The sequence below is a fragment of the Musa acuminata genome, chromosome BXJ2-2 (assembly GCF_036884655.1).
Source record: "Musa acuminata AAA Group cultivar baxijiao chromosome BXJ2-2, Cavendish_Baxijiao_AAA, whole genome shotgun sequence".
In the NCBI taxonomy this organism is placed as follows: domain Eukaryota; kingdom Viridiplantae; phylum Streptophyta; class Magnoliopsida; order Zingiberales; family Musaceae; genus Musa; species Musa acuminata.
This window is the reverse complement of record NC_088339.1, coordinates 24,978,413-24,991,878: the sequence shown is the minus strand read 5'-3', so window position 1 is coordinate 24,991,878 and position 13,466 is coordinate 24,978,413. Positions and strand designations below refer to the sequence as shown.

The 13,466-nt window shown below is 42.1% G+C and overlaps 3 protein-coding genes and 1 non-coding gene across 14 annotated transcripts; 1 reads left to right on the top strand and 3 right to left on the bottom strand.

Moving 5' to 3' along the window:
- Nucleotides 1-899: 899 nt before the first annotated feature.
- LOC135605538 (ABSCISIC ACID-INSENSITIVE 5-like protein 5) lies at nucleotides 900-1,969 on the bottom strand. Its single transcript, XM_065095757.1, has one exon. It carries the CDS (start codon nucleotides 1,931-1,933, stop codon nucleotides 1,076-1,078), a length of 858 nt encoding a protein of 285 aa, XP_064951829.1. The 5' UTR covers nucleotides 1,934-1,969; the 3' UTR covers nucleotides 900-1,075.
- A 1,963-nt stretch (nucleotides 1,970-3,932) lies between these two features.
- Nucleotides 3,933-4,004, bottom strand: TRNAW-CCA (transfer RNA tryptophan (anticodon CCA)). The gene has a single exon. It is a non-coding gene; the product is annotated as a tRNA-Trp (tRNA).
- Nucleotides 4,005-4,101: 97 nt separating this feature from the next.
- On the top strand, nucleotides 4,102-7,106 carry LOC103976103 (very-long-chain aldehyde decarbonylase GL1-9). Of its 6 annotated transcripts, XM_018822535.2 has the most exons (4): nucleotides 4,113-4,259; nucleotides 4,488-4,524; nucleotides 4,607-5,027; nucleotides 6,251-7,106. In XM_018822535.2, the coding sequence occupies exons 3-4, from the start codon at nucleotides 4,797-4,799 to the stop codon at nucleotides 6,791-6,793; spliced, it is 774 nt and encodes a 257-aa protein (XP_018678080.1). In that variant the 5' UTR covers nucleotides 4,113-4,259; nucleotides 4,488-4,524; nucleotides 4,607-4,796; the 3' UTR covers nucleotides 6,794-7,106. The 6 variants fall into 6 exon arrangements, with proteins under 6 accessions (XP_009389566.1, XP_064951828.1, XP_018678080.1 ...); XM_009391291.3 differs by lacking the exon at nucleotides 4,488-4,524 and having other exon boundaries at nucleotides 4,102-4,259; XM_065095755.1 differs by having other exon boundaries at nucleotides 4,488-5,027.
- A 129-nt stretch (nucleotides 7,107-7,235) lies between these two features.
- Nucleotides 7,236-13,345, bottom strand: LOC135582275 (uncharacterized). Of its 6 annotated transcripts, none has more exons than XM_065095747.1 (6): nucleotides 13,263-13,345; nucleotides 12,756-12,978; nucleotides 12,371-12,506; nucleotides 8,927-11,085; nucleotides 8,531-8,590; nucleotides 7,236-8,119 (listed from the first exon to the last, which is right to left on the bottom strand). In XM_065095747.1, exons 4-6 carry the CDS (start codon nucleotides 9,479-9,481, stop codon nucleotides 7,670-7,672), a joined length of 1,065 nt encoding a protein of 354 aa, XP_064951819.1. In that variant the 5' UTR covers nucleotides 9,482-11,085; nucleotides 12,371-12,506; nucleotides 12,756-12,978; nucleotides 13,263-13,345; the 3' UTR covers nucleotides 7,236-7,669. The 6 variants fall into 6 exon arrangements, with proteins under 6 accessions (XP_064951819.1, XP_064951824.1, XP_064951822.1 ...); XM_065095752.1 differs by having other exon boundaries at nucleotides 8,927-11,054; XM_065095750.1 differs by having other exon boundaries at nucleotides 8,927-11,043.
- Nucleotides 13,346-13,466: the final 121 nt, after the last annotated feature.

Here is a 13,466-nt window from a genome sequence, read left to right as displayed (position 1 = left end):
AAGATCGATATAAGAAGCCAAATGTTTGTGTTGGATTAACTAAATATATCATGGTGTTCAAAGAAGTAAGAATCTTGTCAAAACTGGAGCACGTTGGAGCTCAAAATTTTGCAGAGCTCGTACGCCGTAATTGGTATCTCGGCTCTGATGGCGGAGTGACCCGCAACGCCATCTCTTCTTCCTGAAAGAGGCAGCATGATGAACCATTAGCTCATATCTCCATTTTGAGGAATCCATTGTCACAAAGAAAAATGCATGATCATGATGCAAAATTCTACTTCTGTGCAGTCTCTGAAACAAATTAGTCACATCCAGCAATCGCAAGATCAGCAAATTACAGATGTGGAAACCTGAAGAATTTACCCCGCTTAGTTGATGAAAACCTCTTCTTTGTCTTAGAACGAACATCATTATTGCTACTCCCAATGATTCATTCATTTAAGAAAACATTTAAATTCACCTTATTATCATTTTCCATGCGTAGGTTTTAGTTGAATTCTGTGTTCTGATCCACATTACAGCTAACGAGCTTGGGTGGTGTTCCAATCAACAGAACACTTAAATTGGTTCATGGTGAATGCCTTTGTGCCTAACAGTGAGATACATCTCACGGGAAGGTATTCAGTAATAAGATTTGGGTGTTTCGATGTAGCATATGATAATTAGACTACCATTCTTCTTCTTCTGAAGCAAATAACCAAAAAAAAAAAGATCAAAGATGTTCTTGGAAGAGTGCTGCAATGAATTAGGAGTTTGGCGCCTGCAGAGAAATGAATTGTGGATGCATTGATCGAAGGAATTCTATATCTTAGGAGGATTTTTTTTTCGAAGCATAAAAGCTTTGGAAATTAAGATATGTACAATCAGTCCATGGAAGGAAGTTTGTGCGGTTGGTCAGATTTGCTATCCAACTCAGATCGTGCTTCTGTGTTCTAAAAGAGAACCTTCTTCTTAATTCCGTTCATACCTTCTGTTTCTTGAGCCGCTTGTTGGTGTTGGTCAATTGCATCACCTCCTCTTCCAATTGCTTTATATAAGCCTGCGATCCAATGCATAAGAGACGATGCAACCAAATCTATGTAATGTGTGGATATATAGACACCTGCTTTCGTGCACGCGATCGAGCTGCCGACTCTCGATTCTTTATCATCCTCTTCTGCCTCCTCTCCGTGATCTTATCGATCGTCTTCTCGTCGCTTCTCTGCCGCTCGCTGGTCATTTTGGAGTCCGATGAGGCAGGCTTGACGACGAGCTGGTGGTCGCACAGCCCTGCATTTATGACCGCGTTGGCGAACAACGGCAGGCCTGTCTCCAAGAGCGACATGGGTTGGCTCTGCTGCTGGTGTTGAGCGGTGGTCAACTGGTACCGGAGCCACTCCTCCTGCTGCTGCTGCTGCTGCACCACCGGGTCCATCGGCAGCAGAGGCGGGGAGTCCCCGTCGATCCCACCACCGCAGTTGGGAGCGCCGACGTTGATGGCGCCGGCCCGGACCAGGAAATCCTCCAGCGTCGTCTCCCCGAACGTCTCGGCGCCCTCCGCGTTGCCTTGCTCTTCGTGCCGCATGATCTCGCGCCACACCTCGTCGACGGTCTTGTGGCTGAGCGGGCAATTCAGGTCGTAGTTTCCCGGAGGGACCGAGGAAGCGTTGGTGGTGCACGATGACGACGACGAGGACGACGAAGAGGAAGAGGAAGAAGAAGACGGAGCTTGGATCTGCTGCTCCACTGCCATGACCGAATTCAACAGTTCATCCAAGTTCATGGAATTCAGCGGCTTCCCCAACTCAGACAGGTGTTGTTGGACGTCGTCGAAGGTGATGGTGTGCAGCGAGCCCTGTGCGACGAGGGCTCGCGGCGGGCAAGCAGAGGCTTGACCTCTGTTCCCCATGACCTTCTCGGGCTCGTAAAATTGGAGTATCTGAAACAAGAACATCTCAGTCCCATCGAAATTTACATCACTTCCATCGACATTAACATAGAAAATTGCAACTGCATCCTGCGATACACCGATCATTGTCACAGAATTGTCGATCAATAGCATTTGAGAATAAAAAAAAACTCGAAATTTGCTCATGAAATGGAAGACAAATACGTCTAATGATCCACGTAACAAAGAATTTTATTGTAGAATTGGAAGACAAATACAATAATAATAATAATAAAATTTAGAACTGCAGATCCTGTAAAATTCAAAAGAAGAGATTGGAAAGGCTGTGTTTGAGATCACACGTGCATGCATACCTCCCAGAGAATGAGAGGAAGAAGACAAGTGATGTTGGGGGGGAGGTGGTGGCGGAGGAAACGTGGAAGAAAGGAGGAGGATTATATAGGGAGAGAGAGAGAATGGAGAGGAAGAGAGAAATAAGAGGAGAGAGATGGGGGCCGTTTTGGCTCTCAATCAGTAGAACCGGACCTTTTGTTATGATCTTTCTAGTGACGGCAGTTATGGGCGTTGGTCGGTCCATCGCCGCCCGGCTCATCGCACACCGGTTCACTGCCCTGTGACAGTTATTTCGCGTCGTTGCTAAATCTACATCGCATCTCCCTTCCACCCAATTGATTTCACGTATATTTGTCCCATTAAATTGCATATTCATAATACAAAACCTGGATTTTTATTATTTAACCGTTGAGTTAAACTCTATAATTCGATTGTTATGATTATTAAATTATCAGGAGAATTATCTTTTGCATTAAATTGAATGAATACATGCGATTGATCTTAATTTTGCATCTTAAACTCAAATCAAAAGAAAATATTAATCTTTTTTTTATCGGTTTGTGTATGTTAATTTGTTGTTATTGATGATTTTTAATAACCCATATGATTTGTTGATTAGTGTCCTTTTATCTCCTTAAATAAATATAAAACTATATTAATAATTTAAATATATATATAAAATTTAAAATTATAATAAATGATAGAGAATATACGATCACTAATAGGAAGATAAAGACCCAAATAACCTGCCCATGTGAATAGGACTTCAAAAGATAACTCAAGTCAGTTATAGAGTTACCTTCCCAATAAAATATTCATAGGAATATTCTTAAAAATCTATAGGATAGTTCAAGTCCGTTACGAACCGTCTTCTATACAGAATATTCATAGGGATATTCTCAAAAGTCAAGAGGTAATTTGGATCGATTATTAACGATTCTCTTAGTAAAATATTTATAGAAATATTTCTAGAGATCTAGGGACAGTTCGAGTCGGTTACGAGCTACCTCCCTTATGAAATCTTTATGGGATATTATTTATCCTAAGATCAAGATTAAAACATACTTTTAACTCCAAATTAAAGGTGATAGACTTTGGTACTAAGTTCCTTTTGACCTTAGTGTAAGGAACGAGTATGGAAAAATCATATAAACGAGTCGTTACATATGGATCATGTTTACGTTGTACCGAGAAAGATACCAACAATATTTTTCTATAATAACAAACAATAATCCACAATAAATTGACGATAATAAGGGTTATTTTATTATCACATACGGATCTTTACGTTGCACCGAGAAAGATACCAACAATATTATTCTATAATAACAAACAATAATCCACAATAATTTGACAATAATAAGGGTTATTTTATTATCAAAATATTTTCTTATAAAAAGAATAAGAAATGAGAAAAGGTAAGGATGTGAAAATAGTTTTTTTTTAATAAAATTAATGAAATCATGGATTGAAATCACATCATTCATTTTTTTATTTTTTTTTCTTATTCATGTACTTTCTATGCACACGCGCATATCTCAAACAGTCCAAGGAAAACATGGTGCAATAAAGAATAGATAATTTAATGTAAGACACATCCAAATGGAAGCATTCTACTGTTTGCGTGAGACCAATAAAGCCTTTCTTTCTCTCTCGTCTTCTACAATAAAAATAAGTCTTCTACAATAAAAATAAATATGGATCAGAGTTTTGAACCCGACGTGAATCGAACACGCAACCTTCTGATCTGGAGTCAGACGCGCTACCATTGCGCCACGGATCCACACGTTATCATGCTATATATAATAATGATAATATAAAATAATTTTACCGTCGAAGAATCTCTTTAAAAGCCCTGCGACAGTTGGCCGAACGACGCGGGCCCCACGATGCGAAAAAGTAATGGTAGGAGAAGTCATTCGCCCGTCGACGCCGCCGTCGTCGCGCTTCGACGGAACGGGGGGAGACGGAAGGGGAGGGGCGGCTTCCGTCGCGCTTACCAGAAGAACAACAAGAATCCCCCGCCAACAAAAATCTCGTAAGAATCGAATCAGATCCCCACTCCGTTTCCTCCTTCCTCTCTCTCTCTCTCTCTCTCTCTCTCTCTCTCTCTCTCTCTCTCTCTCTCGTCGATCGCATCACCGAAAAAAATATCTTTTTTCTTCTTCCGGAGTTCTACCGATCAAACTGGTGCTTTCATCCGCGAAACTCTTAAAACATCCAACCTATAATTCCGATCCTCGGATCGTCTCTTTAATCTTCTTAGGTCGCAGGCGAAGTGCAACCTCGAGTTCTTCCCCATGGTGCTCGGGCTCTGACAAGAAATCTCGATTGTTTTTCTCGTGGCGGTCGTTATGCCTTAACCGGTTCTCTTTTAATCCGCAGAAACCCTAGGAGATCCGACGTTTCCCCGAATTCGGTGCCAGAAACCCTAGAAAATCCTACGTTTCCCCGAATTGGTTCTGGGTCGCAGGCCAAGCTCAACCCGAGTTCTTCCCCTTAGTGCTCGAGTTACCTTTTCCTGGGATCCTATGATCGAAGCGGAACCCTAATTGGACTTGTGATTCTTGAGAAGATGGTGTTTTGGGAAGGGTATGTGAGCGACGACGTGATGGGCACGTTCGCCCCTATCGTCGTTTACTGGCTCTACGCCGGCTTCTACCAGCTCCTGCCGCGGTTGGACCGCTACCGATTGCACACCGAGAAAGAAGAGGAGCAGAAGAACCTGGTGACGCTGTCGACTGTGGTGAAGGGCGTACTGTTGCAACAGCTCGTCCAAGCAACCGTCGCACAAGTGCTCTTCTTGGTGAGAATTCATATGCCCTTTCTTAAGACTTGTGTCGAACAATATGCCTGCAAAACAACCAACTCTTTTTGTTGGGTAGGTTTGACTTTTAAAGATAATTAGGTGCGTATGTTTGATTCACTTTTGTTTGTTTTCGCGTATGCAATAGAAAATACTTCTTATGATTGTTCTTTGATAACATGCTTGAGGTGATTTTGGTTATAATGCAACTCAACTATTTCCTAGAAGAAAGTGAGTCGAGCTTGTGATGGTAAGATTTTGCTTGATCTAATTGTGAAGTTGTTCCCTGGACGATGATATGCCTCCCTGAAGCTGTTGCTTTTGTTTGATGTGGCAGTAATCTTAGAAATATTGCTTCAAAAATATTACGGTGGGGATGACATCTCTTAGCTCAAATATTAGATCGTTTAAAAACCTCATTTGTTATGAATGCGTTTACTATGCTTATACTGAAGAAGTGGATTTCCAGTATGTACTAGAAAAATGTAAGGGCCATTTACTATGCTTATACTGAAGCGTGTGTACAAAGGTGCCTTTGTGGGAGACGATTTGAAAGTTCGATGATTAGTAGATGTTCTGGGGGGGACTTTGTACGATGGTAAGGATGTTCTTCTATAACATTGGCAATATTCGAGTCACGCAAACAGTATCTTTATGTATACAATACAGAGAGGTAAGGAGACCCTACTTTGGCAGGAGTCGTACGCCACGTTCATGACCGCTAGTTTTTGTCTTCAAATTAATTGAGGACATTCCACATGTGAATGGAAATTTCATTCCGATGATGCATAATGGAAACATCACACCATATGTTGAACCATAGGGAAAAAGAGTTACCATGAAGACCTTACCATGGAATATATATTGTATGAGGTGTCCTGACACCAGATTTATGTTTACGACAATTATACCAGTGATGCACCTTAATCAATCCTTCATCTCCTTGACTCTCGAGTCTGAAAACATATGTGGTGACTCAATTGCATCTGCAATTTCTAAGAGTTGGTTACATTGCTCGAGGCAAAGGTCCTAAAACATACATATGACTTTTTTTTGTGCTTAATTTATGAAAGTTCCTAGGCTTGGTTAAGTATTCTGCATTGTATTGATTTACAGTTAGCATTAATTGTTTGTATGAGGATGCTGAATTTGATGAAAAAAGAATTTATTTGATTGGTGATACTTCTGTGATTGATGTAAGACTCCACACGTCTTTGTTGCAGGTGACTGCCCAGGCAAGCTTGTTGGGGGTGCCTGTTCAACCATCTATTCCAGTTCAAATCTTGCAGGTCTTCATGGCAATGTTAGTAATGGATACATGGCAGTATTTTGTGCACCGATACATGCACCACAACAAGTTCCTGTACCGTCATATTCACTCCCAGCATCACCGCCTGGTTGTTCCTTATGCAGTTGGAGCACTCTACAACCACCCATTGGAGGGTCTCCTCCTTGACACCTTTGGTGGCGCCATGTCATTCCTGATCACAGGGATGACACCACGTACTGCTGTGTTCTTTTTCTGCTTTGCTGTAATCAAGACTATAGATGATCACTGTGGCCTTTGGTTGCCCGGTAATATCTTCCACATGTTCTTTCAGAACAACACAGCCTATCACGACATCCACCATCAGCTACAAGGATCTAAATACAACTACTCGCAGCCATTCTTCTCAGTTTGGGACAGGATGCTTGGGACATACATGCCGTACAGCTTAGTCACTCGTCGACAAGGTGGGTTAGAAGCAAGACCTTTGAAAGACTAAGAGTTTGAACCATCATATACATTTCCTTGTCTCAGAGTACTGCTGCAAACAAAACATTTCACGTACGCGACGCTTTAAAGCTGTTCTATATAGCGGGAGATAGGATTTTTCTACTGCAAGAGATTGGTAATTCCCTTGTATTTGTTGTGGTCACAGTTTGAACTGTTTTAAATCTTTTTTTTATCATGTACAGTTTGTGTTGCACAATTCTTCTGCAGATCATGTCTAATTTTAGTCAATCTGCCACAGCACTGGGTGCAAGGCTCTGTGACAGTTTTGTGGACATATATGCTGATTGCAGTTTTCTACTTAATACTGTTGTACATACTTGTGAGAGCAGTAAAAAATTGGACTATTGAGTCAGCACAGGGACATGCATGCAACTTTGGATGTTTCTGTTTTAGATGATAGTTGGCAAGTTTTGCTACATGTACATTAAACGAATTTGTTGATCTCAACTTATTTCTAATACTTGGCTGAGAATGAGATGGAGACATTTCCTCATGCATTGAAGAGTTCCATGGCCATCGATTTAGGGTTTTTAGTTCGATGGCCATATCTATGTGCTCATGCTATATTTTTGGAGGTGAGGTGATGGATGCTCCAAACTCATCAATAGCAGTGACCAGACCAAAACAAGATCAAAGAATGTACAAATGCATGGAATGGCTCTGCCATAGTCAACTTGGTTTGGCATCGTCTAGAGAAATTTTGTCAAACTCAGCTGAAAATTTTGTGTTTGTATTAGACCTTGATGTAAAGCTACCTTTAGTGTCGAGTGGTGAAATGTACCAATAGTATGCAAGAATAAGAGGGCCCATGAAGGATTTGTAAAGAGGAATAGCAGCAGTAAGGAGATGGTGGTAGCAGTGGAACTCACTCTGGGCAGAACTGAGTGAAGACTGGGAGCCTCCGGCGCTGGCTGGGGCCATACAGGATCCGAGATATCTGATCATCCTCCGCTTCTGTCATGGGCCATTGAAACGACGGCTCTGTTGATTGTGGAGAAGAAAGAGGAGTTGTTTGCAGCTTGCAGTCAGCCTCTGCAGTCGAGGGAGCGGCCATAGCTCCGGCTGATGCAGCAGGAGATGCTTGGTTCGGGGCCGGAATGATCAGCCGCTGGTAGTCTGCGTCCGCTGTCAAGTGATTGTTAATGGCAGCAGGTGGAGCAACATTTCTCGTGGTTACTCCAGCAGCAGCATCATAGACAGCATAACTCGATGCTGCAGATGGAAGAAGAGAGCCGAACACAGCATAACTCGATGCTGCAGATGGAAGAATAGAGCCGAACTGGGTTCGGCTTCGGCCGGAACGCATAGCTGGTACCTGAAACGCGACAGGATGTTTAATAACAGTGAATGAAGAGGAAAGACAAGGATTTTCTCCTTGTCTGAATCTTTTATTAATATTAATAAAATAAAAAGAAAAAAATTAATATTCCCTTATTTTTTTCTTCCCTGACTTCCACTTGCTACTATTTCTGACTCAAGAAAACATTTTATTTATCTTTTATCTCTGAATCTTTTACCTTCACATGCACTTCATATGCATTCATCCTCTTTAAATCTGTTAAATAAAACTCACTCTTTACCTGAAGAAAATGAATGCAAATATACAAGTCGAGGCACCATTAATCATAATCCTCTTATACTTTGTGCTCGTACTTCGCATGATAACTCCGAGCTAAACCATATATGTTTTACTTGCTATCAAGAAAAGACGATGATTATTGTTTACCTCAGATGCTTGTTTCACAGAGCGGCGACCACCGCGCAGCTCCTCCTTCCCATGAGCAAACTGTCGAGTTCGAAGCCAACAAATTAGATCAACCAAATAAAAAGATAATTTTTAGGAAAAGAATAAGATTAAATACATCAAAAGAAAGAGACGCACAGAACTAACTGTCTCTGTTCATTGCCGTTCTGAATCCTTACAGATCATAAAGACAGATAGAGGGAGTTCCTTACATCTCGACTACTTCAACAACTGTCACTAATGGTGTTTGGATTTCGACCGAATCATTTATACTCTCCCACTCCGACTGAAAGACTACCATCTTTGCTACTATTCCGAGTTCCATCTGTTCTCGGACATTTTGATATCCGCAGGGACCTGGCAGTATTAGAAGCTTACCTGGCATTTGGAACCGTAGCGGCAGATCCCGTTCTCGTCCCAGGCGCGGCAGGCCTCCGTCCTGTGTAGACTCCGCCGGCTGGTAGTCTCGGCGTCGCTAACCAGCACCCCGTCCATCACCACCACGTCCTCCCCCACCTGCATCGTGAGCGGCGTCATGTGCACCGGGAGGTTGTCGATGGGGGAGAGCGGCGAGACGAAGCAGCAGCCCCCCTCCGCCGAGGAAGACGGAAACGAGCTCAGGGAGGATCGGAGTTGGAGGAGGCGCCGCCTCGTCGACGTCGACCTGAGATCGGATGAGTCGGAAGGGGAGAGATGAGGCCGGAAGCGGGTGTAGCGGAGCAGGGAGGGGTCGAGGTCGAGGGAGCTGTCGGCGCCGCCGCCGATGCCGGAGGAGCTGAGGGTGGCGGTGGCGCAGGCGTCGAAGGCGGGGGTGAGGAAGGCGCTCGGCGAGGGGGAGGAGAGCCTCCGCCGTCGGATCGACGACAGCTCATTCCATGATCCTGATGCGTCGATGCTGACCGTCCGATCGCCGCCCACCCGATGCGGCTCCATCGGTTCAGCTTACCTCTCAAAATGAAATTGACCATAATACGCTTTTGAAATGGATTTCATAAGATGATATGCCGCTTCTAAGATTTGAAATGACCTGATTACCGTCTTTTAAGTTTGAAGGGGGAGAGACGAATAGCGCCATTCGAATATTTAAAAAACGAAGTTGATAACATGATTGAAAAATAGAATTACGTTTTCAAATAAAAATGAAAATAATTGATTCCTATAATTGAAAAAAGGGGAGATCGGGAGTAAGATCGAGAGGGGAAAAGAAAAAATAGAAGACGAAAATTTGGAAGATGATACACTGGAACCAGATGAGATGGAAATCGTTTGACGAACTCGTAGAAGAACAAAACGACCAGGACGAGGTAAAACTCATCAGAATCGAATCCCACAAAGAACGAACCAAAGCAATTCTGCTCAAAATCCAAGTGAACTAAAGAACAGTGATCCGAGATCCGACCTTCTTGTTGGGGGAGATCAGATCGGAGACCCGTCCGGCTCCGAGAACGCCAGTGTTCGCCACCTCATCCAGATCCCCTTTCGCCGTCTCTGATCCCTTCTCTCTTCCCTCTGGGAATTTGAGATGGGTTCGCCCGGGAAAGAACGGGCCAGTACAAATATATAGGAGACGAGGAGTGATGGATGAGGTGGACCGTATCATCTTTCCCGTCTCCCGTGTCGACCGACACAACCGATCCTCACGCGGTGCACAAGTCAGGTGCGGTTCATTTGGTTTGGCCCAAATGACCCGATTTCCTTGTTCCCTGTTCGAATCAGAATAGCTGATCCTCGCACGGAAGGGACAAGAGTTGTGGCCTACATTTGGGCAAACAAGACACGTGGCAGCTTTCTGTCGTGGGACACACAATGAATCTGAGCGGGTTTCCCTGTCCCCTCAATCGCCCTGTGCAGCTGATCGACTGATCCTAGCCTGTTCATGTTTCACAGAATGCTAACCTACCCTAATCAAAAGAAGTAAGATTTGAGGCTGATACCTTTACATTAAGAATGCAGAACAGGAAGGCAGCTATATCATACAAATGGGATAGCATCAGATAGATGCAAAATGTTCAGAGTGAGTGGAAAACCATCAGAAACATGTTACCTCGAATACACAGCAGGAGAGATCTGAGGTGGCTCCAAGAACCAACATTTAGCATCCTGACGATTAAACGTGTGATGCAGACAGATTAGGCTTGACAAGGAAAGGAGAATTCTCAAAACAATTAGATGTCGTCCAGATGCAGATTTAAGGTTCAGCTCAATCAAGCAACAAAATCAGAGTACGGAGGTTGTCAATTTACAGAGGATCAGTGAGCAGGCAGAGTAGTTGCAATCTTGTCGACCTTCACCTGGCCATCGATAAGCTCATAAATGTAGACCCAAACACGAAGGTCATCAATGTCCAGCAGTACAAATCTGGGGTTCGCATCATAGGTTATGCTGCTATGAGCTCCAGTTGCCGAGCCAGGGTTTATCACAACACCACCCTCGTGCTTGTAAGCCTTGAACTGGCTAGTGTGTCCGGTCACAAGGATATCTACATCCAGTTGTCTCTGAAACATGGCTAACGAATCCAAGTCACTCTACGGGATGATCTGTATAATCAACATGATAAATGTGACAGATGGATGACTGATAAAAATATCTATCTAACAAATGAATATGACCGGAAATTGAAAGAAGTTTGCAAGTGACTTGATTTAACATCAACTTCAGCTGTGTATGAAAACAGCTACTTAAAGGAACCTACAGAGAAGTCTTTAAATACCATAACTTGCACGAGAAATTTAATGAATTCTTGGGCAATAATGATGCCAGCCCATAGTCCACACTTAAATTTGTTCTCTGCTAAATTCAGGATCATAGCAAGGGTTTGCATCTGCAGAAAACAAAGTTGGAAACCTCCCAGGGAATGACCAGTCAACCGAATCAAGGTTGAGTTTTATGAAAAAGCATTGATAAATTTAATTCCACCCATGGGACTATGATACTCATAAATCAAGAATAAGCTATAGATATCGAAAACATGAAACATGGATACCCAATAACCACTTGATAATGTTAAAAAGCAACAATGAGAACTGAGAATTGAAAGAATATCGTCTGGGTGATCTTGACATCAAAATAAATTACCTGAAGAAACATTTTGACATTTTTGAATATCATGGTTTACAAGAGAAAATTATTGAGTCCATGGCAGTAATGATGCCAATCCAAGATCACATGTATACTAGTCCTAGACAATTTCAAGATGCTAAGAAGACTTGCATATATCGAATATTGCAAGATGCCAAGATCATCCAGATTAGTAGCTTAACCAAGTGCCATGGTTAGATGCTTAACCTAATACGAAAAAAGGAACAACATATCAAAATCTTCAAGATACAGAATTGCCACTGCAATGAGAAAAACAATCGACAACCTCTTTATACAAATTCAGACAATATCTATTGATCTATTGAAATGAATCATGCAAGTGATATAAGGTGTCCAGTAGTGTATCGATAAGATCAAGTTAAAAAAAATTCAAAATCAAAGCAACATAAAGTGATTTATGTTAATTATATCAACAAAAGAGTATAACGAATATAAGGACCATAAATAGTGCCAGAAGAAAAGAAAAAATCTAATCAACAGGTAAGGAACTCATAATTTCATAACGTATTTGTCATTTTATTCTACAATGTTCTAGCGAATTCAGTTTATGGTGATTTAATAGATAATACTTCAGCCATATGTAATATCTATCTATGTAGTAATTCCTTCTAAAAAACAATGCAGACAATTTATTCAATGCATAAAATATGTGTGATTTGAATTCCAATGTAGGATACTGAAAGATACATGGTCAATGTCCCAGAGCAAATAAAAAAAGAAAACCTGATGGCCATGGCAAAGCCCAAGCTTGAATTGACCAATCGTGAGTCTTTCTTTCTGGATAACGAGCATCCTCATCATATTCACCTCGAGCAAAATGCAGGTCAGGACAAAGGCTTTTCAAGTAATCATGCACATCCTACAAGATGAAAGTTGTCAATCTCAAGAATATTAATTTTCATGTGTGAGATTCTAAGAAACCTACAGTTGTGATGTAAACATATTGCTCAACATATTCAACCATTGAAATTGGAAAAAATCAATCACCTACTAAAATCTGCTACCTAACATTACAAAAATGCAAACCATTGGCATTTCGATGGACATCATATACAAAAGTACATTAAAAAAGCATATATTACTTTAAAGGGAAGAGGAAAATAAGCACCTCAATGCACAGATTTCCAACACACAAGATGTGTTGAATCTTCCCAGGCACAAGCATTTGCTTAAATTTGGCGGGCAGATCCGGCGCCCGGTGAGGGATGTGGAGGTCACCGATTGCTAGAACTAGCACCATTCTTCTCCAACGTAAAAGACCCAATCAGACTTCAATCATCTTCAAAATCTGAAAGGTCGAATCTCCACAACGATCGATATATGATTACCATCTAAACCAAGATCACATTAAATTCAGCTTCGCAGATGGATTGCAATGCAACAACAAGCAAAAGATTCAAACAAGCGAAAACCACCATAAAGCCAAAAATGCTACTAAAATGGAACCTAAAAGGGAAAAAGGAAAATACGATCAAGAAAGGGAAAAGAGGACTCCGGTTGTTGCGATAAAAAAAAAGGGTTTGGTGAATCACTTCGAATCGATTCATCATTCTTCTCTCGATCAATGGAAAGAACAAGAGGAACAACACCCGGCGATCTGGGGATCGACGATTACCCGAGGGAAGAACAGAGAGGAAGGATCCAATCGAAGCGACCGCGGCGACGTAGCGGATGTCCTTTCCGCGGGTCCATCGGAACGTGGGGGTTCGATTTATATGTTCCGTCGGATCCATTTAACTCATCAATAAAGACAAAAGGTAAGACCTACCTTCCGCGCGCTCACCCGGACCGACCCAAGACAAACCGAAGTGTCAGTTTA

Coding starts and splice junctions, on each gene's coding strand:
- LOC135605538 (XM_065095757.1), bottom strand. CDS start 1,933: ATGTTCTTGTTTCAGATACTCCAATTTTACGAGCCCGAGAAGGTCATG.
- LOC103976103 (XM_009391291.3), top strand. CDS start 4,797: ATGGTGTTTTGGGAAGGGTATGTGAGCGACGACGTGATGGGCACGTTC. Junction 5,028..6,250: donor TCGCACAAGTGCTCTTCTTG/GTGAGAATTCAT, acceptor TCTTTGTTGCAG/GTGACTGCCCAGGCAAGCTT.
- LOC135582275 (XM_065095747.1), bottom strand. CDS start 9,481: ATGGAGCCGCATCGGGTGGGCGGCGATCGGACGGTCAGCATCGACGCA. Junction 8,591..8,926: donor GCTACGGTTCCAAATGCCAG/GTAAGCTTCTAA, acceptor CGAACTCGACAG/TTTGCTCATGGGAAGGAGGA. Junction 8,120..8,530: donor CTGTGAAACAAGCATCTGAG/GTAAACAATAAT, acceptor GTCGCGTTTCAG/GTACCAGCTATGCGTTCCGG.